Genomic DNA, 23,530 nt, shown 5'->3' with positions numbered 1-23,530 from the left:
CGGGGTTGATCTCAACAACGAATTCACCCATCCAATTACATCGATCGGGGATACCGGAGCCGAACGGCAACGCACCTGCTCAGTGGGGGTGGGATAGGCGGGGGATAGGTAGACCAAATTTTAAGTTACACTGATACATCAAGCGCCGGCATTCAACGAACAATGCCACCATGAAATCATGCAAGGCAATATCCGGCCCATTAAAGCTTCAGATCTTCCGGCATCAAGACCATAATGAGATGTCCTGTGCGGGGAAGCTACCTAGGTAGCAGTGGTTTGATACCACATCAATGATACCATAATGAAGTAAACGCTTCACAAAAGCACTGCACATCCCGAACAGTGGAAGTTCTTCTTTCACTGACCACCGTCGTTCTCCTAGAAGATTTGGCCTTTCCCATTGCTAACCTTGAAGAAATCCATTGGAGTTTGCCGACAATATGGCGGCGGGCACAAAGAAGGCGGCGTCTTTCGCCGACCATCACGATGACAAGTTCCGCGACACCGACGTTGCCGTGCGGCTCGCCCACGATGTCGACGACACCAAATACTCCCCTTGGTCGGCAAATATGGCACGTCTGTACCTTGTACTTTCAATAGCCTACCTTTGCGGATGTCTTAATGGCTACGATGGAAGCCTGATGGGCGGGCTGAACGGGATGAAGTCGTATCAACAGTACTTCAACATGTAAGATACATTCAGTTGGACTGTATGTGACACTCGCACCACCGTACTGACTTTGAATCACCAGGAAAACAGCAGGATCGAGTACCGGCCTGGTCTTCGCCATGTACAACATCGGCTCCGTCGCAGCAGTCTTCTTCACTGGTCCCGTCAACGATTGGTTTGGGCGCCGCTGGGGCATGTTCACAGGGGCTATAATCATCATCATTGGTACTTGTGTCCAAGCACCGAGTACAACTCCCGGTCAATTCCTCGCTGGACGCTTCGTTCTCGGATTCGGGGTGAGCTTTTGCTGTGTTTCAGCACCGTGCTACGTGTCTGAAATGGCTCATCCGAAGTGGAGAGGTACTCTCACGGGCCTCTACAACTGCACGTGGTACATTGGGAGCATCATCGCCTCATGGACAGTCTACGGTTGCTCCTACATTGGCACGCTCGATGCTTGGCGCATTCCAATTTGGTGCCAGATGGTGACTTCTGGCTTAGTCTGTCTGGGTGTATTCTGGTTGCCAGAAAGTCCAAGATGGTTGGTGGCCCAAGACAGACACGAGGATGCACTCCACGTCTTGGCGGTTTACCATGGAGAAGGGCGGACCGATCACCCAATTGTCCAGTTACAAATCAAGGAGATGATGAACCAAATTTCCTCCGAGGCGTCCGATAAGAAGTGGTACGATTATCATGAATTGTGGAACACTCATTCCGCACGACGGCGTCTGATTTGCGTTCTCGGGATGGGCATCTTTGGCCAGATCAGCGGCAATTCGTTGTCGTCTTATTACATGGTCACAATGCTGGAGTCCGCAGGTATTGTGCAAGAGCAGCGAGTGCTGGCGCTCAACGGTATCAACCCCGTGCTGTCGCTCTTCGGAGCTGTTCTTGGCGCTCGCATGTCAGACGTCATTGGCCGGCGAGCGCTGCTGCTCTACACGATTGTGTTTGCTTCTGTTTGCTTTGCCATCATCACAGGCACCAGCAAAATGGCTACTGATGATCCGACCCAAGTAGCAGCTGCCAACACCACCATCGCCTTCATCTTCATATTTGGAATTGTCTTCTCATTTGGTTGGACACCCCTTCAAAGCATGTACATTTCAGAGTGCCTTCCTACATCGACACGAGCCAAAGGAACCGCCGTTGGGAATTTCTCCTCGGCTGCTGCATCAACGATTTTGCAGTACGCTTCTGGCCCTGCCTTTGAGAAGATTGGTTATTACTTCTACTTGGTTTTTGTGTTCTGGGATCTTTTTGAGGCAGCATTCATCTACTTCCTGTTTCCAGAGACCAAAGACAGAACATTGGAGGAATTGGAAGAGGTGTTTTCTGCCCCTAACCCGGTCAAGAAGAGTTTGGAGAAGAGAAGTGCCCAAACTGTTCTCAACACCGTCGGCGCAAACCCAGCATTGGAACTTGATCATGACCCTTAGGATTGTGAAACATGTAGGAGCCGAGCTGCTGGTATTGAATGAGTATGTACCTAGGTACCTAGTTCTTGAACCATAATCTGACAGAAGAGTTGCACAAAAAAGCCTATAGGAGAGGGTTGGTACTAACATAATGTATACCTGTAGGGGAGGGAATGTGATTGTGCCGACTGGTTGTTAACTCTGGAACGGACCAAAATCCCCCGAGGTGATCAGGGTGCGCTTAAGGTTTTCGGAATATTTCTTCAATACCACCTAGGATAACAAGCGATTCTCGATTTACCCTTGCTATCCCCGCTTTCTCCGCAGCACATGCAAAATAAGCTTAAGGGCTCATGTCTCCCAAGTTTCCAGTCCAAGACCCAGTTTTCTCCAACGTTACTAAGTGCTGGGATACCTCTTGGTGCATGAGTCCTCTGCAATCATGCTCGACTACGTCCACACAGGGGAACCTGCGAGGAAGAGGCTTCGTACATCCCATGCGGTGAGTGCTAACTGTCTTGCTTACTTCGCCAGCCTGGGCTGATGAAGTGGAAGTGTGACCTGTGCCGAGCACGAAAAATCAGGTGAGATCCCCGGTGTGTGGGTTCCAAACCCAGAGGAGAGACAGTTGCTCACAGGTTACGAAATTCAGATGTGATGGGAAAGATCCTTGCGTGGCATGTGCTTCGACCGAAAATGACTGCACATATGGCTCCGAGGCCAATTCGTCAGTAGCACTTTTTGCACAGCAGAACACTAGATTTTGTAAAAGCTGACAGTGTGAATCAAGGAGAGGGAAGAGCGACTTGATATTGGATGGAGTGTTACGTTTGGAAACCTTCCTGCATAAAATGAACGCCAATCTCGTAGGTCTACTCGAGTCTCGGATGGGCAGACTTCGAGTCCATGTGTCTGACATGTTCCAGATGTCGCTGCAGTCAATGACAACCTCAACCCAAACGGCGTCAACACGCACCACAAGCTCCTCCAGCAGTCCTCTGAGTGAGCTGCATACGCATCACCAAACACTCAGTCGTCAACGTACTAGAAGTATTGGCCAGTATGGGATGAGTCCGACAACTCCTACCCCCAACGAGCTCGATAATGCAGTGCTCGAATCTTGGCACACATCGACGACTGAGTCCGTGTTGCACTGGCCACACTTTGATGCGTTTCCCAGTCTTCGACAGCATTACATACCAATCTTCGAGTTGGAAAGGTCGCGCCACCCGCTGAAAGTCAAAAGCCAGTGGTCTGACGATGCATCATGCAATCTCCCAGAAGAGGAAATAGATGCAACCCTGGATGCCTTTTCCCAAAACTTCAACTTTTGGTACCCAACAATGTCACTGCATCAACTGGCAAAAACGAAGCAGACAATGCTGGGTGGTTGCCATGAAGAGGAGGATACGCCAGAGACCTGCCTAGCATTGTTGACGTTAGCATTGGGCTATGCGAGCAAGGTCACCTCGAGACTGGTGAACAGTCCACGGTCCCCGGATTCGAAAGAGAAAGAAGAAAAGGCTTCTGCTCGCTCTAGGGGCGACCTCTTCTTTGAAAAAGCACTGAAAATGCTTTATGTGGCTCAAACTGATGTAAGCTCAACATCAGCTCAGTGTTTGTTCTTCACTGCGTAAGTGTGTCCTCCACTCATTTCAATCTCGCGCTGACTAAAGACCTGGGTTTGGCAGCATCTACTTTGCTTTCCTCCGGCGTCCTCTCCAAGCATGGCAGTACATCTCATCAGCATCGTCAAAATGCATGTTGCTGTTGTCCTACGCAGATTCAGTTCCCTCCACCTCGTCGCCTTACATACAGTCATCGAACACACACCTGCCAAGTTCAAGGAACGTCGGTGTTGAAGAGGAGGAAAGAACAAAAAGAATCTTTTGGGCTTGCTACATTCTCGAATCGGATTATCTAGCTGAGCTGTCCCACGTACCACTATCGGGCATTGCCAGAATTGAGTCTTCAGTCTCACTGCCGGTGGGCACGTATCACACCCATGAGTCACCCAAGGACGAGGAGCTGTCGTCGTTGTACTTCCTGGCATGCATTTCGATGAGACGGCTGCTGAATCGAGTACATCAGCTTTTGTACGCAAAGGATACTGGTGCGGGGATGGACATCAATCGATTTCCCAGCGTGGTTGCGGAACTGGACCACCAGTTGGAGGAGTGGAGAGACGTTCTTCCTAGCGCTTTTACGTTTGAGGTGCCGGAAATCGACTCTAGGCGACAGCGAAAGCCGTCTGGCGAAATGACTGAACATGGGAAGTTTCTGAGGCAGAGATACCTGACTTGCCGAAGTGTGATATATCGACCGTAAGTTACGCCGCTTTTGTCTCGTCTGAAACGTCTCTCACTTTTGTGATAGGTACCTGATGGGGATGCTCAGCGGGCAGTCCCTCACTAATATCCATGACGGAACCGGGAACACCAGTCCTTCTGTATCACCGGACCAGGGCATCCTCGGCAATTGCAAGTCCTGTCTCGACGCCTGCCTCCTTCACATCCTCAATCTGCGAGGTTTTTCCCAAACAATCCTCGTAGACACATGGATTTGTTCTCTGTCGTAAGTCACAACCGCTAGTCAGTATGCTCCAGCTAATACATCACTAGAATGGCCGGGGCAATGCTTGTACTTCTTGCCGCATGTCAAGTGCCATCGTTACGCAACCTCATCGGACCAGAAGTCTTGGCTGCAGGACATCACCTCACCCAGTTGTTGGAGGGCTGGCAGGAAGTTGTTGGGGGACCAAGTTCACCCAGCGTGGATCAAAGCGTCCATATTATTAAGGAGGCGGATGGGTTCATTCGGAATGTGTATGATCAAGATGGGTAAACCTTTGTCCTCGCTAAGAGATGGATCCACCTGGTGTAACCCCTGAATTACCCCCGAGTGACTTGGACGCAAAAGGACCAGGGTTAGGGTTCCTCCGGCGGCACGATCACTAAACATGGTTTCTTTCCGTAGATTACAGTCAGCACCTGCAGCAATGACTACCTATCTACCGCTGGCATCTTCAGTGTTCCAAGAGCTCTTTCTAACAGCACGAGAGCTTGTCATTGTTCCTCCCACTTGGGCAATCAGCTTTTCCCATGACGATCCGATTGTCCGCCACCTCAGCCTACTATACTCTCCTCACCGTACTACTAGGGAACAACAGACATCAAATATCTTGCTAAGATTTGGAGATTAGTAGGTTATAGTAAAATAAAAAAGGTGTACCGAAAACTGCGGTCTAGGAAATACTAGGAATATGTTTACTGAACACCCAACGCCATGACATCAGCTTGACGATTACCAGCCCGCACATCAATACGTCCCTCCAACTTTTCGCCTCCATCCAGCAACCAGGCCGAAGTCCGCGTTTCAAGTGCTACAAACTGAGTAAGCACCTAATCTACAACATAGACCCTCTCCGACGACAAACACCAGAAACCCGCTCGCAATGGCCACCCTTTACAAAAGTCCCCATGCCCGCACCTTCATCTCCTCCTGTCTCCGCCTCCATCCGGTGCACCTCCGCAAACCTCTCAATTGCATCTCGGACTTCCAAGCGTCGTTTCCATATCACTCACCAACCCGACGGGATTTATCAACACTATCCACCATGTCCGCAATCAGTAACCTCCCTAAAACATTCAGGGCAGCTGTGCTCACGGGACTGAACCAGCCTCTGGAGCTGCAGTCCTTGCCCTTAATACCCCCTGGTCCAGGCCAGATTCTAGTGAAGGTGCTGGCGTGTGGGATCTGCCACACTGATGCCTTCGTTGCGGCGGGGATAATCCCGACGTCGTTTCCAAGGATTTTGGGACACGAGATCATCGGGGAGGTTGCTGCGCTGGGGGAGGGGGTGAAGGGGTTTAGTCTTGGGGAGAGGGTCGGGGGCGGATGGCATGGTGGTAAGCATTTTTCTGCTGTGGTATTTTGTTGCGTCGTTCTTTCCTCTCGTTGATTGCTCTTTCCCTTACGGTCTTTGGTTGACGTTCCTTCCCTTTTGTGGCCCCCTTTCTCTTTGTCGCTCCTTCCCTTTCTTTGTTCCTGCCAAATTTACTTTTTCCCATTGTGGAGCTTGTTATCCTGCCCTTTTTGCACATTTGTCACATTCCCACTTTAGCAGCATATTACCCCATTTCACCCTTCTTGCCCCTCTCCATCACCTCCTTTTCCCTATCTTGCCTCCTTCATTGACACCCTCCCCCCACCCCCGCCCCCAGGCCACGACGGCACCTGCCCCTCCTGCGTCAAAGGCGCCCACCAGTACTGCGCCAACGAGGCCATCAACGGCGTCTCCATGAACGGCGGTTACGCGGAATACTGCCTCCTCCGCCACGAAGCCGTCTCGCGCATCCCCCTCGACGCCGACCCCGCCTCCACGGCTCCCTTCCTCTGCGCCGGCACCACCGTCTTCAACGCCCTCCGCCACAGCGGGATCATCCCCGGGGAGGAAGCCGTTGTTGCCGTCCAGGGCGTCGGAGGGTTGGGCCATCTGGCGGTGCAGTACTCCAAGGCTATGGGGTACAAGACTATCGGAGTCTCGACGGGGAGTGACAAGAAGGATTTGGTGATGGGGGAGTTGGGGGCGGATGGGTATATCGATTCGCTGGTTGAGGATCCGGTGGAGAGGTTGCAGGAGATGGGAGGGGCGAAGGTGATTGTTAGTACGGCGCCTAGTGCGAAGGCTATTGGGGGGTTGCTGGGGGGGTTGGCGAATTTTGGGAGGATGGTGGTTTTGGCGCCGGTTGGGGGGGTGGAGTTTGATACTTTTTTGATGGTGACGAAGGCGGTCTCGGTCAGTGGGTGGTCGACGGGGACGGCGGTGGATGGGGAGGAGGCGGTGGCGTTTGCGAAGAGGAATGGGGTGAGGTGTTTTGTCGAGAGGTTTGGGTTGGATAGGGTGAATGAGGCGTTCGAGGGGATGAAGGGGGGGAAGCCGAGGTTTAGGAATGTGTTGGTGATGGAATGAGGACGGGGTGGTCTCTTTGCCGCCGTAGGGTAATAGACACTGTTCAGTGTTGGCAATCTCATCCCAATAAGTCACTTTCATTTGTGGGATGTCTTCTCAGCACTGCGGAAGGCGCTCCATATAGGCCCCTACTGCCGTTGTGGACCCAAACTGCCCGAAAGATACTCAAGGGTGAATAGCCGTGGAGCCAGTGACAACTCCCAGTGCCAGTCCTCATCCCATTCAGTGAGGTTTGGATCTCTGGTAAACACCGCTTGAAGTTGTGAATCTTGCAAAAAGGGAGGCAAAGCAGTTGTGGAGATCTTCATGCCCAAGCTCTTTATCGATATGGTGCTTTTTAGATGAACGGGACACTGATTCACAATTCAACAACTACTTGCTGCTCAACTCAAAAACAGAGACAGCTACCCCCTATTTCTGGCTGCTCTGCTTCGCATAATACTCAGCCACCCACTTCTTCACAATCAAAACAGACTGCTCCTGCACCTTGACAACCTCTGGGTTAGGCTTAATGTTGAGGTTCCCAAGCGCACGAGTGGTGAATGCGTCATCGCCGTGCACAGCGTTCTTGATGAGGAAGACCGAAACGCTGTCGGTGGACTGCAGCACACCGCCTGTTCGGATTTCGCTGGACATGCTCGTTCCTCTCCAGGGGTCAAATTCACTAGATTTGGTGTCAGTATTCAGTACCGTTAAGCTGGCAAAGAAGAAGGACAATCACGCACCCGCTCGTCCAGATCACACGCGTCGAGTTCCGCAGCCAGCCACCAGTCTCTTCGTTCAGAGTGGTAGGTGTCTTACCCTTCGCGCTGCCATACTTCTTGCCATGTGTAGCCGGGAAGTGAAGCTCGCACTGTCTTTGCCAGTACTGAGCATCAATTTTTCGTGACACCATCGAGAGCGACTCCTTTGGTGCACCTGTGGCCCAGGATGCAATCGGCTCATTGCACAAGAACCAGTACCAGGTGCGCCAAGGGTTCCCGAGGGTTCTCGCAATGAAATAGGGATTCCACTCGTAATGTGTGTTGAGGCACCAGAGGGGATCCTCCTGTCCCCAGGTGTTGAGATACTCGCAAGCTGCGGCAGTGTTAGCAGTCCTCCCTTTAAGGGGGGATGTGCGGGTTCGTTACTTGACTGTCTGAAATTCATCCTAAAGTATGCAGCGTAGTTCCCGACAGAGCCAGGAACAGTTCCCAGAACGTCGTTTTCTTCCGACTCATTTGAGCCGACGATAGCATCGCACATCTCCAAGATATCGTGGTAACCGTTGGTTTCTTGCCAGTAGCGGAACGGCGTCGCAATAGCACTGCAAATGGTCAGCAAGGACACCCAAGAAGGAAGAGATGTGGCATACTAGGCAAAGTCGTCATCCTCAATCGGGAATGACGCGCCGAACAATAGCTTGAGCGCCTGCACTTCCGTCTCGTTCCGGCTCGAAGCCAGCAAGTACTTGTCGACATATTCTGAAACCTCATTCAACGCAACAGTGCAGCGTGTGTCTCCCCTGTAAGAATCGATTCCTTTTCGGATAGTGTCGTAGTAGTACCAGTTCTCGGTGTTTGCTTGCACGATAGCGCTGCTAAGATGGAACGCGTAAAACACGCCAGGATAGGTGTGTTCAATCCAGCTGCCCAGCGTTGCCGCGTAGGATGTCCCAAACCAAACCCACGGCACCTTGGTAGCCACACTTGTTTTGCCGTCTTCGAAAGGGAAGACAACATTCTGGGCAAAGTTGACCATGTCCATGGCTGCTTGGTCCATTGTGAGATACTGTAGAGTCTCGGCATCGAAGCCATCGTATGGCGAGGATCCGCCAAAGTATCGGTCTGGGGGACATAGTACGTTAGCGAAGGCAGAAGAGACATTGTCAGATCAGAAGCTTACGCTCGATCACAACGGTTGCCGCGCCAATGGCCTGTGCGTATAATCCGGTCATCGTTGTGTTATCCAGAAAGCTGTAACCTCGGCTAGGCGTGATGGACCCCCAGATTGGGGTCTCGCCAGGAGTCATGAGAACCACGGGCGACCCGGGGCCTCCCCATTTGGCAGGGTTTACGCAATATAATTGCTGCCATGTTCCAAGCTCAGGGTTGCTGTGATCTATCGGTTGGGTGAACCACTCGCAAGATGCGCTGGCGCCAGCGGCCTGGATGACGTCTTGGGCAGACTTGGTCAGAACGTCCGGCACGCCCTTGATTGATGCTCTCGGTGCAGCCCATGCTGCAAATGGGAGCACTGTATTCGTGGGTATCTTCATAGTGAAGCCTGACGTGGTTGGAGGCCAAATCAACACCAGAAAGCTCCCTGTGACATGACAGGTGCTGTGGGTTTTATCACCCTGTCAAAGGCCTTTCACGGAGAATATTCAAGTACCGAATGAAAGGGATCATTGTGGAGAGTAGTGTAACGCTATGGATGAAGACGATGGATAAGTTAGAAATGCATATGAAAAGTGCCTCTGATACGGCCATTGTCGATAGTATGAGGCTAAATGCCAGGACCCTTGAGCTGTCTAGCCCACCTGTCAGTCAGGCCTCAATAAGCAAACCAATCAATTTACATACTATCCACAGTTCTCTACCTCCATTTATCTGCACGGTATTTGCCTTCCAGCCCGCTCATACTTACGCCTTGCAGATGCGGAGAGCACCACATGGTTCCCACATGTCGCCGATCCGGGATTTGGTCGGGGTCCAATGAAGCAGACGGCAATCTTGGTTGGCCCGGCTAAAGCTGTCAGTTGTGAGCAGCTAAGAGCTTGCTGCAGTCTTATTGAAGCAATCTGAATACCCTTATTTCTCTGCTCCAATACGCCCATCTTGGCGCTTGGTCCTCTAGAGACAATCTACAAAGGAGGAGCTCGACCTGTTTGATATTCTCGTGCCGCGGCAGTTGCATTCTTCCTTGACTCGGAACTCTATCCATGGTAAAGGTACCAGGAGACCAAGGGAAGATGACTGATTGTCCCGTGTGGCTCTTGGTTGACGAGTCTGGGTCGGACGGTACAGGAGCGGGGAAGAAGGTGACAGCCCAGTTGAAGGCGACTACCGGGATCAAGAAATAAGATGGTCAAATTGTATCGTAAGCTCATGGAAGCGCCAGGTCAGGGAATAGCACCTGGAATATATACACAAAGCATGAAAAAAAAGATCATCACTTGAAACCATCAAGGCGAAAGATACGGGACTGGTCTCAGGTCGCTGGTAGGTATGGAAGGCAGGTAGTGTGGAAGGCGCGGCCTGACCCCCTCATTCACGTGGAGGTTTGTGAATCACCAAAAGTGAAATTCAATATTCTTACAATCATGACAGCGTAAGCGCTCCGAGACGAGTCCATAAATTGTTGGGAGATGCGTTCCTGCTGTGATGCAGACACAGGAAAAGGTAGCTTATCCCACGCCACCGTGGAATCAAGCACCTGGTTTGCATGGAATATGGGGTAGACATCAATATTCACGTAAGAACCCAACAGGCACCTTCAACCTCAAGTGTTGATACAAACATTGATGCCTTCCTAGTATTTGAAGCACGGTCCACGATACTGAGTGGATGACGGAATCAGCAACCAATCAGCAAGGACCCCAGATCTCATTTGATCGATCAACAGCACCCCCCCACGATCTAGACCGAGCCATGGCGACATGGTGAATAATCACACCGAGTTGCATCCTCGTTCATTTTGCAAAAGCAAAGCGTACTTGCGCACGCGATGCCAACCCTCAGAAGCGTTCTCTGAGATCAACATATCGTGGGGGTCTCCCATCAACAACGTGTCTGGGCGGATGGCGACAGACCAGCATGATTGTTGAGATTCACGATGATATCCCCTGCGCGGTGTTGTTGTATTATGATCTACCTTATAAATCAGCACAAATAAACGCCGCAGATGTCGCCATACCGCGGGGTGCACTCCGGCTCGCCGACCGCAACGGCAAACAACCTGTATGAATGGACAACCACCAAACACGATGCAGGCGCAGGCACAGTTGCACTGCCAAGGACGCCCAATATGGCAGGAAACAAGACAAATGCCGACCACCCAGCAAGCACGTTCGTCCTCGATCCCGAAAGTATTGATTTTCGAGTAATCAGAGTTGCAGCTGACGCCATTCGTCACTCCACAGCAACACCCAACCATGCCACGGCCACGATGGTGACTTAGATGTCAACAATAACACGATGATTCCGGGATGCAGACGGCCTGTATAAATGCAGGTTATCATCCGGGTCCATAAGCATCCCTCATCTGGATCAACGATCGAGTTCCAGGTAAGGCAGTGCATCGCGGGTTCCTGCATTCTGGCCACCATCCTTCATCTGTGTTCATCAATCCAACAGTATCTTGTAGCTGTCAGTTGACGCCTTGATACAACATGAAGCTCTCCCTCGGGACCGTTGCCGCGGTCGTGGGTGTTGTCAATGCGGCTTTTCCGACGGATATTGTCTACTACTGGTACGATATCTCACCCTCTGGGATGGTAGTTGATTACAGTCTGACATCTCTTCTAGGGTTGACCAGTCCGCCGTGGTAGTTAATGCCACCGGTGGTCTTTCTTCCCCCCCCTCCGGTTGGTACACAGCCGTCGTCCAAGGTGCCGTCTACGAAGCAGCCGTGAACTCCAAGCGTGAGAGTCTCGAGTTCCAACAGCTCGCCATCTCCCACGCCGCTCACGACGCCATCCTCTGGGTCTACCATGGCTCCCGCCAGTACGCCCCCGTTGACGCCGCTCTCCGCGCCGTCATCCCCATCATCGGTCTCGACCCCAACTCCAGCAAGGGCAAGCAAGCCGCCAAGATCGGCCAAGCTGCCGCCGCCAAGGTAGCAAAGGCTCGCGCCGACGACAATCTCGTCAACTTTGTCGACTTCACCTTCGGCCCGAAGCAGCCCGGAGTCTACCAGTCCACCCCCGGCGGCGCTCCCCTCCCAGACACCCCCCAAGCCCGCTTCACCCGCCCATTTGCCGCCCTGGGCGACATCACCCGCTTCCGCTCCCCTCCCCCTCCCAAGACCGACTCGGCCGAGTACGAAGCCGACTTCTTGTTCGTCAAGTCCGTCGGCGCTGTCAATTCCGCTAACCGCTCCGCCTACGATACCGACACGGCCTACTTCTGGCGCGAGTCCTCCGTCACGGGCTGGAACCGCTTCGCCGGCGCCATCGTCGGCTCCAAGCTCGACAAGAAACCCCTCGAGTCGGCCAAGTTCTACGCCCAGCTCAACTACGCCATCGCCAACGCCGGCTTCGCCTCCTGGGACGTCAAGTACGCCTACCAAGGCTGGCGTCCGGTCACGGCCGTTCACTACCCTGATGTTTGGCTCAAGTCGGGGAGGAACGAGACTGATACCAACTGGGTTCCCCTCTTGAGACCTACTCCTTCCCACCCGGACTATGTATCTACCCACTCCACTTTTGGGAGCGCCGCGGCGCATGTGATCAAGGCGTGGAATAAGGGGGACAGGATCGATGCCACGTGGAGTAGCAATGTTACTCTGGATAATAGGGGTGTGATTACAAGGCGGTACACGAGTGTGCAGTTTGCGAATGAAGAGAACAGTATCAGCAGGCAGTTTGGTGGTGTAAGTTTCCCGGAACCAGGATTGTTTTTTGATGGATGTGGCTGACTGACCTTTTGGTGATAGATTCACTTCAAGTTTGCTGGCACGGAGGGTTTGAAGCTCGGTGACAGGGTTGCTGAGGCTACGCTGAAGGTGTTTGACAAGAACTGGGACAAGTTCTAATCGTCATGTGTGAACATCCGACTGGATCAAGTGGTGTATGGGTGAGGTATCTCAATTGGGATATCAAGGAATGAGGTTTGTACAAACGGGTTTTCGAAGAAAATTCAGCACGAACTCTGTTCCATGAATGTTAAGATACTGGGTTGGTAATAGTTAATGCAAGACGTTTCAGCCCGTACACGTGGTTGTAGTCTGAGATCAATGGTGTCAAAAGTAACAACCCGAGCGATGAGATATAGCTGTGACATGAAAGTCATAAGATATTGGCGGTGAGTCAAGGGTAATGGGATCAGAAACGCGCGTAAGATGAGCGCTAAGTTCAGGGATGACCTGAGCAACGCGAAGCTAAGTGTTCGGACGTGAGCGATGTGATAAGTAAATGGACGAGAGTATGGGATGCGAGTGATGGGATGCGAGTGATGGGATGAGAGTGATGGGATGAGAGTGATGGGATGAGAGTGATGGGATGAGAGTGATGGGATATATCAAGACGAAAGATTTCTTGCTTTGCCGAAGCATATGAAGTCCATCAAACAGCACAGAGGTGACCGAATTCCATGAAGAAAACAGCGCTTGTATCATTCCTCATCTCTAGATATTTTAATCTTGTCTCATATGTACCCACACCTTTGCCCGATTACATGTAATGGACCTTTTCTCTATGCCCAAAATCGAAATGTGAAACAAAACAGGAATTTGTAGATGATTTTCAGTGAGCGGCTCCACGACCACCAGCAGCGCCCACAGCCAAAGACTCCAGAGTCTCCTGCTTGAGCTTGGGCAGTGGCCTACCCCTCTCGGTAGGCAGCCCAATAAACTTGATCGCAGACAAATAGCTGAGGTACTTGCCAACATCATCCCTGTTGACACCATGGCCAGTGCTGTCATCGACATCGGTCCACTTGTCAGCATCAGCCTTGAGAATGGCAACAGCGTTCCTGTCGTCCATCTCGGGGGCACGGGTGTTGGCGGGCAGGTCATTCATGCAGAAATGGAACAGGGGCATCAGAGCATGCTGCTCCGAATCCTTCTCAAGCGAACCAGCGCTGACGAACTGTTCGAGCTTTTGCTTCCAGTCCTCGTAGGTGATTTCCGGCGCATTGTAGCCGTAAAATTCGAGAGAGGCAAGATACTCGTTCATGCGGTAACGGGGATGCGCCGTGACATGGACAACATGGACATTGCCATCCGCGTCACCAGTAAGAGGGTTCAGGGCAGAGGCGACCACCACACGCGCAACGTGGTTGACAGGGACGGCGTTGACGGTGTTGATGATGTGTGGGCGCGACTGCAGCTGGATGCAGCCCTTCAGCATGCGGATCAAGAAATCGTCCACGTTGCAAACACCAGTCTCTGAATCTCCGAGGATGTAGCCGGGACGGACAACCGAACCGACAAGACCGCGTCTGCCTGCTTCACGAACAAGCTGTTCAGACACCCACTTGGATTGACCATAGCCAGTGCCTAGCCCAGTGCTGCTGCCATTCATGTCATCGCTTTCCAAGATGGCACCCTGGCCAGTCCTGGTGGAGTCCTCGGACAGCTTGATGTAGTAGTCTGTGTCAAGCACACTGGTGGAGCTGACAAAAGAGAAGACCTTAGGCTTGCCCTCATTGCAAAGTCTCATGGCATCAATGGTCGACAAAACGTTGGCCGCCATCATGTCTTGGTATCTCTTAACCCAATGGACAGTGGCGCCGTTGTGAATGACGACATCAGCCTCGTCCGCCAGGGTCTTCCAGGTGGCATCGTCAATGCCAAGCTGGGGTTGAGACAGGTCACCCACGACCGCACTCAGCCTCCCGGTCCACTCATCCTTCCACAGGCCATACCCCTGCAGAGACCGCTGAAGTCTGACAAGAGCCGCCGAAGATTCCTTGGCGCCACGAACATGAGCAATGAGCTTGACGGTCTTGACGGTACGGCTAAGGATTTCTTGGACAAGGTATGAGCCCAAGAAGCCGGTGGCACCAGTCAGGAAGATCGTCAACTGCTCTGCAGAGTCAAGCGCTGCACGGTCAGCCGACTGGTACTTGGCAGGAAGCTGCTGCAGAAGCTCGTCCAAAGACTTGGAATAAGCGGCCTCTCCAGCTTCAGCTGTTACACTACCGGCCTCGTTAGAAAGGAGCTTGTCGATCTGAGCACTGAATCCTGCAAGGCTAGGGTGTTCGTAGAGTGTGTTGATCGACACATCGGCGTTGAGACCCTTGCGCACGTTGAGCAGAAACTGCTGAGCCAGCAAACTGTGACCACCGAGGTCGAAGAACCCGTTTTCTCTCTTGATGGCCTTGGGGTTCAAGCCACGGATTAGGTCGGCCCAGAACTGTGCCACAGTCCTTTCGGTCTCAGTGAGCGACTCCCAGTTCTGGAGATCATCCTCAGAAGCGTCCTCAACAAGTTCAGCAATATCGGGGAAAGGAAGGTTGGGCTTGTCAACCTTGCCATTGGGGTTCAGCGGAAGCTTGCTGAGAACAATGTAGATGGTTGGGACAGCGTATGTCGGGAGTCGTGTGGACAAATGGTCGCGAACCTCCGTTTGCATCCGTCTGTACTTCTTCAAGTAGACTGTGACGGGACCCATCTCCACACCCTCATCCTCAACATCAGCCAATCCCCGGTCATGGAGCCAGCGAGCCCACTCCTTGCTCTCAGGAACAATGTAGCTGACAAGCGTGGGCTCTTCGTTACGATCTCTCCGAACGAGAGTTTTGCAGTCGCGGATGAGTGGGTTTTGGCTCAAGTTGCTGTCGATATCGTTCAGTTCGATACGGAAGCCGCGAATCTTGACTTGGTCGTCAGCACGCCCGACGCACTCGACGTCGCCAGATTCAAGGTAACGACCCAGATCACCGGTGCGGTACAATCTGTCCCTTGGCCCCTTGTAATACTTTCTCCATGGTTCGTTCTTGCTGGCCTTGGCATCAGCCTCAACCCACTTCTCGTTATCAACGAACCAGTTCATCAAGAACTTCTGCTCGTTGAGCGCCGGGTCACCGAGGTAGCCCCTGTGCATGAAAGTCAGTAAAGCGACGCAAAACACAACCAACTGTGTGACTTACTCGGCAAGGCCCGCCGCACGGACAAAGATCTCGCCAACCTCGCCCACCTTGCACTGCTCCGCTCTGTTTTCGCGGTTGACAACTAGCAACTGGACATTTTGCATACCGGTACCAGCCGGAACAGTGTCCTTGAGCTTGTCCAGATAGTCAGGCTCCCTAGCACGGCTGGGAATTTCGTAGTAACTGACAGCTCTTTGCGTCTCAGTTGTGCCGTACATGTTAATGATGTTGGCATTGATGGCCAGCTTTCTGAGGGCGCGGCAGTCCCTAGTGGTGAGAACGTCACCGACAAAGAAGACGTTCTCGAGGCTGGGGAACTCAGCCGATGCTCCACCTACCAGGATCTGACCCATGGCAGGGGTAAGATGGGTGACGGTAGGCTTGTGTTCGCGCATCCATTCGGCCAGCTTCTCGTGCTGGATGTCTTCTCTTGATGGCACCAGGAGCTGTGCGCCGAGGAAAAGGGGAGTGAAGATGTCGCGCTGGACCGGATCGTGAGCAATGCCAGAAAGCAGGGTGTATTTGCTCTCTGAGGAGAGGTTAAACCGCTCGGCCATCCAGCCAAAGTACTTGACCAAGCTGAAATGCCTGCCCAAAACACCCTTGGGTCTACCTTCACTGCCAGAAGTGAAGGAGAGTGTGGGGTTGGAGTCAGGTCCTACCAGGACGTCTGGTGGCGCAGAGACGGATCCTCTGACGCTGGCAAAGATGTCCTTGCCGTCCACTTCACCGCCGTATAAGAAGCCGTCATCACGGAGTCTGAGGTCGGGGACCTCGGCCTTGAGCTGGAGCTCATCATCAATGTACTGTTGTACCAATGGGGCCAAGGGGCCGTTCTCATCTGTGGCACGCCCAATTCTCAGCAGGGCGCGGGGCTGAGAAACCTCGAGGTAAATCTTCTGTCTCGCTGGAGGGTAGGCAGGATCAAGGACAGTCATTGTCGCGCCGGAAGCCTGAACGGAGAGCAACAGTTAGGAAGCCATACAACACAGTAGTCGAAATGAAGGCAAGGATCACAAAGACAGGCACCCACCAAAATACCCATCAGGGCCACGACCAAGTCTACTGATCGATGGGCCCAAATCATGACAACGTCCCCATTGGTAACGCCGGCATTGTGGAGGTGCCATGCTAGTGTGTTTGAGGCCTCATAAATCTGGCGATAGGTGAATCGTCTCTCGGGGGTGGTGGACGACTTGGTCTCGACAACGCAAGTGCGGTCGGGGTGAGCTTCGGCTTGCGCGCGGAAGTGCTCCTGGATCGAACCAACGTACCCTGACCAGTCAAGGTCGATGGTGGGGTCTGGTAATGGGCTCATTGTCGAAGCTAGGGATTTGGGTTTGCGGTTTTATCTAATTTCCAAAGTCAAAGCTGTTTTAAAACGGAATGAAGAAGGTATGCTGGTAGATATAGCAACAATTCCAGCTCACGTATGACGAAGTTTTTTTTCTGCAGTCAAGACAAGTGACTCAATTGGAGGTGCGGGACATCAACGGCAGCTCCGACAACGGATCCAATCAATTGACACACAAAATAAAGTGGAGCCAATTCAACCCCACTGCCCCTCCCCCACAGATCCAACTTCAAGCAAACCCCACATCGCGCATTCAAGGTCGCGTTGTCTGGGGCTTGAACGCTCAATGTCGTGGCGGCGGTAGGTGGTGCAGGTTCAAGGGATCTTTGCCGACGGGCACGACGATTCTGATATGTTGACAGAAAACTTTCAAGTCATTGGAAGATGAAGTCGGGCGACACTATCAGCACTATCTGAAAAGAAGCAACGTACATCAGAGCTGAAACCTCGTGACTAGTTACACCACAAGGGAAATATACACCAAACAGCAGGACTGTCCATATGCCACATCTACCAAGGTCTACCAGAACGCCTAGTCATACCTCATCTCCCCCTTCTCAATCTTCTCCTCGTACTCAGTAAACGTCTCGATTCCCTTCGGCACACCATTCCACTGCAGCCCTTGCTCATCCATGAGTCTCGCACGATGTTCCATAGCCCTCTTCCAACTCGGCAGCTCGACCATCTTTTCATGCCAGGCCCGAACACGCGGTGTTCCCTCGAAGACCTCATCCCACAACTGCATCAGCACCTCGCTCAACCGAAAATTCCAAGGCACAAACGCCATATCAGCATACGTCATCTTGTCCCCGACCAGCCACTGCTCATACTCCCCTTTCTTCGACAAAACAATCTCTAACACCCCCAACACACGCTTGATCTCATTGGAATACCTATCAATAGCCGACTGGATCTTCTCAGCATGTAAATACTGGAACCAGCCGCACTGACCGTAATAGGGTCCTTGGCCGCTCATCTGGAACTGGAGGAACTGGTTGCAGAGGTTGCGGTTGATGACATCGTCAAATGTGAGACGCTTCTCCGTATCGTATTGCTCGATGAGGTACTGGTTGATTGCTCCCGACTCCCAAAGGGTGAGACCGGTGTTGGGGTCTTCGATGGCCGGGATGCGGCCGTTGGGGTTGATGTCTATGAAAGGGGGTTTCTTCACGTCATCGAAGCGGAACGGTTTGAACTCGTAGTTAAGGGAGAGTTCCTCAAGGAGGAAAATGGTTTTCCAGCCATTGGGGCCCGGTGCTAATGTGGATTTGAGCGGCGCTTCTCATCTCAATCCTAATGTTCGGTGGCTAGAGAGGTACTTACGAGTGAGCCATACACGGATGGGTTTAGGAGGGTTGAGAGTAGCTGTCATCTTGTTCGGTAGGTAGGGGGGGCAGGATCTTTGTGCTTTGTGACGGTTCTGTTTCAAAAATAGCGAGGTTCGTAAAAAGTATCGTTAACTGCCATAATCTTATACTAGGAGAACATCCCAGCCCGTGGCCTGATTTCTCATCTCGATTTCATGTTGTTGGCTCCTACCTATGTCGTTGGTTCATTGCATGGTGTATGTCACAGGGCTGCAGGAGCTGATAACCACCGCTGACCAAACAGCGCCAGGCCTATTGCCGGTGGCTGCATGCTTATGAGCTTGTTGGTGAAAAGGGGATAGAAAGCAACACTGCTGTAACCCGGACACGCCTCGCGTGAACTGTCATGCATACCTGCCGTTCCTGTCCACCTCCTGTTGCCAATGTCAATCTGTGATCAGATCGGATATACGAGGGGCGGTTTGATGCATCATTGACCCTTCTAGGAACCATGGATGAAGATAGAAGGATCCGAGGCAAATACTACCTTACGTACTTCTTGTGGAGTGAGTGAGATGGTGCCTACTCACTTAGGTACTTTGGGTGAACAACTTATTGAATAACAGCATTCATGGATGGGGATGGCCCGGCAGCGTCGACAACACCCACACTTTTGTGTTACTAGGCCTCTCTAACAATAGAGGTCCATATATCTTGCTTGGTCTATGCGTTGAGAGTTGAGCCTTCAAGCACCTTATGAAGGTGATTGTGCACTCATTCTCTGGATTGATTTCACAAATTGATGCCATATACCAAGCTTAAGCGCAACATGGATATGGGCTTAGGTTGCCTGTCTTGCTACCACACGCCGAGAGGCCAAAGGACAACGCTCTAACCATAGGTAAGAACCATTCTAGAACCTGTTAAAATCCTCAGGACGTCATCGTGTCCTGCGCCGCAAAGATCTGGCGGCGCACACTGTCCTCTGCACAAATAGCCTAAACACCACACGTCAATCTTGATAGAGCACGGCCACAGGCTTCATAGCTGTCGGGTACAATGAACAAACAAATGCACAGACTGAGGTTGAGTTTGTAGGCACCACGTGGATCTCATTTCGATATTGGGCCGGGTACGTGTCTTGCAACTAGGCCACTTTGGCTCTGCCCAGGAAACACCGCCCCATTGAACGCGTTGTTTCTTTCCATTGATTCCCACCCAACAGACTTTTCTTTCACCTGACGTCAATCTCGGAAACATTGCGAGGCTTCCCCTCCAATCAATCTTTTGAGCGTTTGCCATTTCTGGTCGCCACTGCAACTGCCAAAAAAGTACGAGTTTCCGCTTTCCCGGGTAAAGTAGCATCGCAGATCATTGCTGCATGGCTCAGCCTCTTGACACAAGTTCCCGTCGTCATTATTAAAGACAACAAACATCCCTCAGCTTGCTGACCGACAGTTCGAAAATACTCCGTATCATCAGCATCCCATTTGTTGGACAACAAATCCCACCATGATGTATCGCAACACCATCCTCACCCTCCTGGCGGGAGCATCATCCGTCACCGCCGCCATGGATCCCATCAACAACGCCATCCTCCGCGCCCGTCAGCTCCAAGACAGCATCCCAACCTCCACGGGGTCCGTTTTTAGAACCCGCACAGTGGACGCCTGCATCAGCACCCTCACCTCCCTCAGCAGCAGCGCCCCCACCCCGCCCCCGGAAGTCCTCGAGTACGAATTGAGCCAGCAGTTAGAACGTTTCAAAACCGCGACAGCCCCCATAGGCCCTCTAGTCGACGACGTTGCAGATATATCATCGGTTTGCTCTAGCGCCTTTGACGAAGACAGGACCAGGACTGCCACCACCTATTACCCCCCTGCAACTGTTATCGGCAGTGAAGAATACGATAGATACCGAACATCGGCTCTTTCCTGGTATTCTTCGCTCCGTCCTGTTGTGTCAGAGGCTGCGCAGACATGTTCGCTGAAGTGGCCCCGGGAGGTGGGTCTGCTTTGGTTGGCATTCATTGACAATGAAGAAGATTGTTCCAAGGCGTACAGCCTTGTGTTGGGAATCACCACCACGGAGCCCGCCACGGAGATTATCACACGGACACGCACTGTTCCCACTGAGACGGAGGCTTCGACGACAGGGACGGGGATACCTGCTGAGGAGACTGAAACTGAGGAACCTGCCGAGGAGACGGGGACGTCGACGAGCGCCAGTACTGCTGGCGCTGCCAGGGAGACTGGGTATATGGTTGCTGTGGTGGCCGCTGCGGCTGGTGTTGCTGGCGTGATGGGCGCTATGTAATTATGAGTATGATGATATTATATCGGTATGATTTGGCGCGGACGATGACAAGGATGGGCATGACGAGGGCTATTTGGATACCCAGTACACGACGGGAAATATCCGGGGACTAGGACAGGTGGCTATTAAGGAAATAGAAGGGTATTTTACAATACTTCGGTTATATAATAGGAAACAAGATATCATCCGATCTAGGCGACAACTGATCATACCACCCTTTTCCCTTAGGAACTGTCCTGACACACGTGAAAACAAGCAAGGCATGGTGCCAGAAAGCATGTACGACCTCAACCTGCAAGCAACGCCCCGATTTCGTGGCCTCGATTTCTTGATACTTGACACCGCATCAAAAGATTGTCAGTGAAGGAACAGGTGACCCAGTAGAAAGGTCGAGCGACCATAACCACGATAATCAGGTGATCAGGCTGAGAAAAGGAAGCTTTCACTCTGATGATGGATACACCCACCTGAGCTTGTGAGGGGAACAATTGGAAAACGAAGCTGATCTCGCTGATGATGAGGCAAGCGGTGAGGAGAAGACGACGAAAGAGAAGGAGAAGAAGGAGGAGAAGAGAAAGGCAAGGGTAAGAAGCAGGACGACTCGGGGCTAGAATTGATGAATTCGGCTTTACGACAGCTCCGACGATCGAACTTCTCGGGAGAAATCGCCTTGGTGTTCGCCAAGGGGATTTGTATTTGGACGAACTCTTCTTCTCTCGGGAAATCTCGCCTATCGAACTGGAAGTCTTGTGGCAAGTCCTTGAGACATTGTGCAAAGAGAAGACAGGTCGCCTAACTTTGTGCGTCCGATGGCGAGCTGGTGCAACGCGACATGCCATTGGGCCTTGCGAGTCTCGAAGGGTACCAGACGGATCATCGAAATAGTGATGAATATCGTAAAAAATGGATCGTTGATTTTGAAAAGCAGAAAGTTTTGTCTTGTGCTCGATGCTGTGGCTTGTACACAGGAGTCGGGTGCTCCCAAGCCCCTGAGGTCCAGAGCCGTGGCGGGAATCATCACCTCTAATTTCCTCTCGTCAACCATGTGTTGTTACATACAAGAGTACAAACGTACTTTCATTGGTATATCTCGCTTGCCTCATGAGCTACAAGAAACAACCTTATTTTTTCCCACAGAGTTAGTGACAGGAGGGGTCTTGTGTCTCACCTGACTGAGCCTCATCCAGTACCCAGGGCAACGGTGCCTTCTTCCAGGCTCGTTGCATATTCACATGCCCTCGCTTCCGAACTTCGTTGCTCATAGCGCGAACCGCTAACTAGGTCCGGATCCGGTTCTTGTTATACCTAGGTATGGAAGGACTTGTCCTCATAGTGGCACAGAAAATTCCATATGGGCCGGTCCCGAATCTTCCTCTTCGCCGCTCGGGTTGGATGAGCACTTTGCTGCTCGGCGTAATACCACATCAGGGACCAGCTTTGGTCAGCCCATGTGAAAACTGTTCACACCAAAAGGCTTTCACCGGGGATTTATGCCATCCGACCTTTTCCTGGCCGTATTGCCACGGCAGGAACGCTATTGTCCTCCGACGCAAACTTCAGCGTCGAGTGAGTCTGTAACGACTGCATGAGCCGATTGTGGTGAGATATTTTTTGCGACTTCCAACGTTGCTCAAAATGATCCCAGCCAGGAGCTAGAGTGACGAGTTCTACATGAGACCAATCGTCAACTATCTATCTTGGCGGCTCCGATGCCGCCCCCCCTATTTCATGAATTTTTTGATAAGAAGGGGAAGGAGGCATTGGGCGACAACCTTGCTGCCGAAACTGGCAGCCAAGACGCCTCCAAACTCAGCATTCAATAAAGCAGCGGCCATGAGTTCTCACTCAAATCATCCTCAACATGAGGAACCCCAGGGAAGTGTCAGGGGCGCACCCCATCTCAAAGCCGATGTCATCCCCATGTGGTGGAGTCATATCTGCCCATTGCAGGCCAACAATCTGGTGTTGTATCAATGGCAGGAGGCTCGCTACACCGATCCCTTCCAAAGACCAGTCGGTACATCTTGTCCTGCGGGTTGGTCAGTGAAAACTTTCCCAACGAGTCTCCTAGAAAGTTTGCTGACATGTATGATCCAGTGGATACTTTACCACTACCACAACCATCCTTTACAACCACCACCGTCAGCCAATCGAGACCATTTCGGGTATCAACCATCTACCAGGTCGTCATATCGATACTCATATGTTGTGCTGTCACTGTTGGCACTGGGAGGTGAATAGATTGGTGCCGCTTCAAAGTGGTGCATCTGGAAAGCTGCGGAAAGTATTGGGGGTAAACTGCTGTGCACACTGCGCATCTCATGCAGACTTGCTGAGGAACCATCATTGCGATCATTGTGTCACGTACAATATTTATGGGGAGATCAATCGGTACATGAATGTCGGTAGAGACAGGCCTGAGAACTCGGTGAGTTGGAGGCATGAGAAGGCCGAAATGGCGGCGATGTTAGCAGGAGAGGGGTTTTATAGCGGGTGATGTCGTCGACTGACTGTGCGGGGGTGGCTTGCCAATCATGGATGTTAAGAACGAAAAGAGCAAAAGAAGAGAGATGGTGATTGTTGGTCTGCTTGAGCGCGTTATTCATTTGCAATATATTGGTGACAAGTAAGGTACCTTTCCATGCGCCTGAAATAAAGCCCCTTCCTCCTGCCATTGAGAATCCACCGGCGTCAC

The 23,530-nt window shown here is 52.0% G+C and overlaps 8 protein-coding genes across 8 annotated transcripts; 5 read left to right on the top strand and 3 right to left on the bottom strand.

Annotated features, from left to right (window-relative positions):
- Nucleotides 1-23: 23 nt before the first annotated feature.
- Nucleotides 24-2,112, top strand: QC761_105170 (uncharacterized protein; the record flags this gene model as incomplete). Its single annotated transcript, XM_062873768.1, has 2 exons — nt 24-688; nt 753-2,112. Exons 1-2 carry the CDS (start codon nt 441-443, stop codon nt 2,110-2,112), a joined length of 1,608 nt encoding a protein of 535 aa, XP_062736840.1. The 5' UTR covers nt 24-440.
- A 332-nt stretch (nt 2,113-2,444) lies between these two features.
- Nucleotides 2,445-4,935, top strand: QC761_105160 (uncharacterized protein; the record flags this gene model as incomplete). Its single annotated transcript, XM_062873767.1, has 7 exons — nt 2,445-2,593; nt 2,744-2,818; nt 2,882-2,957; nt 3,018-3,724; nt 3,783-4,415; nt 4,468-4,665; nt 4,713-4,935. The coding sequence occupies 7 exons, from the start codon at nt 2,445-2,447 to the stop codon at nt 4,933-4,935; spliced, it is 2,061 nt and encodes a 686-aa protein (XP_062736839.1).
- A 348-nt stretch (nt 4,936-5,283) lies between these two features.
- Nucleotides 5,284-10,311, bottom strand: QC761_105130 (uncharacterized protein). Its single transcript, XM_062873766.1, has 7 exons — nt 9,628-10,311; nt 8,948-9,575; nt 8,418-8,889; nt 8,194-8,369; nt 7,789-8,140; nt 6,127-7,727; nt 5,284-6,091 (listed from the first exon to the last, which is right to left on the bottom strand). The coding sequence occupies exons 2-6, from the start codon at nt 9,318-9,320 to the stop codon at nt 7,475-7,477; spliced, it is 1,626 nt and encodes a 541-aa protein (XP_062736837.1). The 5' UTR covers nt 9,321-9,575; nt 9,628-10,311; the 3' UTR covers nt 5,284-6,091; nt 6,127-7,474.
- On the top strand, nt 5,546-7,376 carry QC761_0005260 (putative secondary metabolism biosynthetic enzyme; the record flags this gene model as incomplete). Its single annotated transcript, XM_062871815.1, has 2 exons — nt 5,546-5,999; nt 6,315-7,376. The coding sequence occupies 2 exons, from the start codon at nt 5,546-5,548 to the stop codon at nt 7,061-7,063; spliced, it is 1,203 nt and encodes a 400-aa protein (XP_062736838.1). The 3' UTR covers nt 7,064-7,376.
- A 106-nt stretch (nt 10,312-10,417) lies between the features above and the next one.
- Nucleotides 10,418-13,024, top strand: QC761_105120 (uncharacterized protein). Its single transcript, XM_062873765.1, has 4 exons — nt 10,418-10,519; nt 10,581-11,515; nt 11,572-12,637; nt 12,701-13,024. Exons 2-4 carry the CDS (start codon nt 11,436-11,438, stop codon nt 12,797-12,799), a joined length of 1,245 nt encoding a protein of 414 aa, XP_062736836.1. The 5' UTR covers nt 10,418-10,519; nt 10,581-11,435; the 3' UTR covers nt 12,800-13,024.
- Nucleotides 13,025-13,310: 286 nt separating this feature from the next.
- LYS2 (large subunit of alpha-aminoadipate reductase) lies at nt 13,311-17,344 on the bottom strand. The gene is made up of 3 exons (XM_062873764.1): nt 16,892-17,344; nt 15,859-16,811; nt 13,311-15,804 (listed from the first exon to the last, which is right to left on the bottom strand). The coding sequence occupies exons 1-3, from the start codon at nt 17,174-17,176 to the stop codon at nt 13,509-13,511; spliced, it is 3,534 nt and encodes a 1,177-aa protein (XP_062736835.1). The 5' UTR covers nt 17,177-17,344; the 3' UTR covers nt 13,311-13,508.
- Nucleotides 17,345-17,567: 223 nt separating this feature from the next.
- On the bottom strand, nt 17,568-18,767 carry URE2 (Transcriptional regulator ure2). The gene is made up of 2 exons (XM_062873763.1): nt 18,536-18,767; nt 17,568-18,469 (listed from the first exon to the last, which is right to left on the bottom strand). The coding sequence occupies exons 1-2, from the start codon at nt 18,582-18,584 to the stop codon at nt 17,745-17,747; spliced, it is 774 nt and encodes a 257-aa protein (XP_062736834.1). The 5' UTR covers nt 18,585-18,767; the 3' UTR covers nt 17,568-17,744.
- Nucleotides 18,768-19,590: 823 nt separating this feature from the next.
- Nucleotides 19,591-20,959, top strand: QC761_105090 (uncharacterized protein; the record flags this gene model as incomplete). The annotated part of the gene is given in 3 exon segments (XM_062873762.1): nt 19,591-19,613; nt 19,618-19,651; nt 20,002-20,959. Coding segments are annotated over 3 exon segments (891 nt in total). The 3' UTR covers nt 20,836-20,959.
- Nucleotides 20,960-23,530: the final 2,571 nt, after the last annotated feature.

Source organism: Podospora bellae-mahoneyi, assembly GCF_035222275.1.
Source record: "Podospora bellae-mahoneyi strain CBS 112042 chromosome 1 map unlocalized CBS112042p_1, whole genome shotgun sequence".
Classification (NCBI taxonomy): Eukaryota; Fungi; Ascomycota; class Sordariomycetes; order Sordariales; family Podosporaceae; genus Podospora; species Podospora bellae-mahoneyi.
This window is presented reverse-complemented; position numbering and strand designations above follow the sequence as displayed.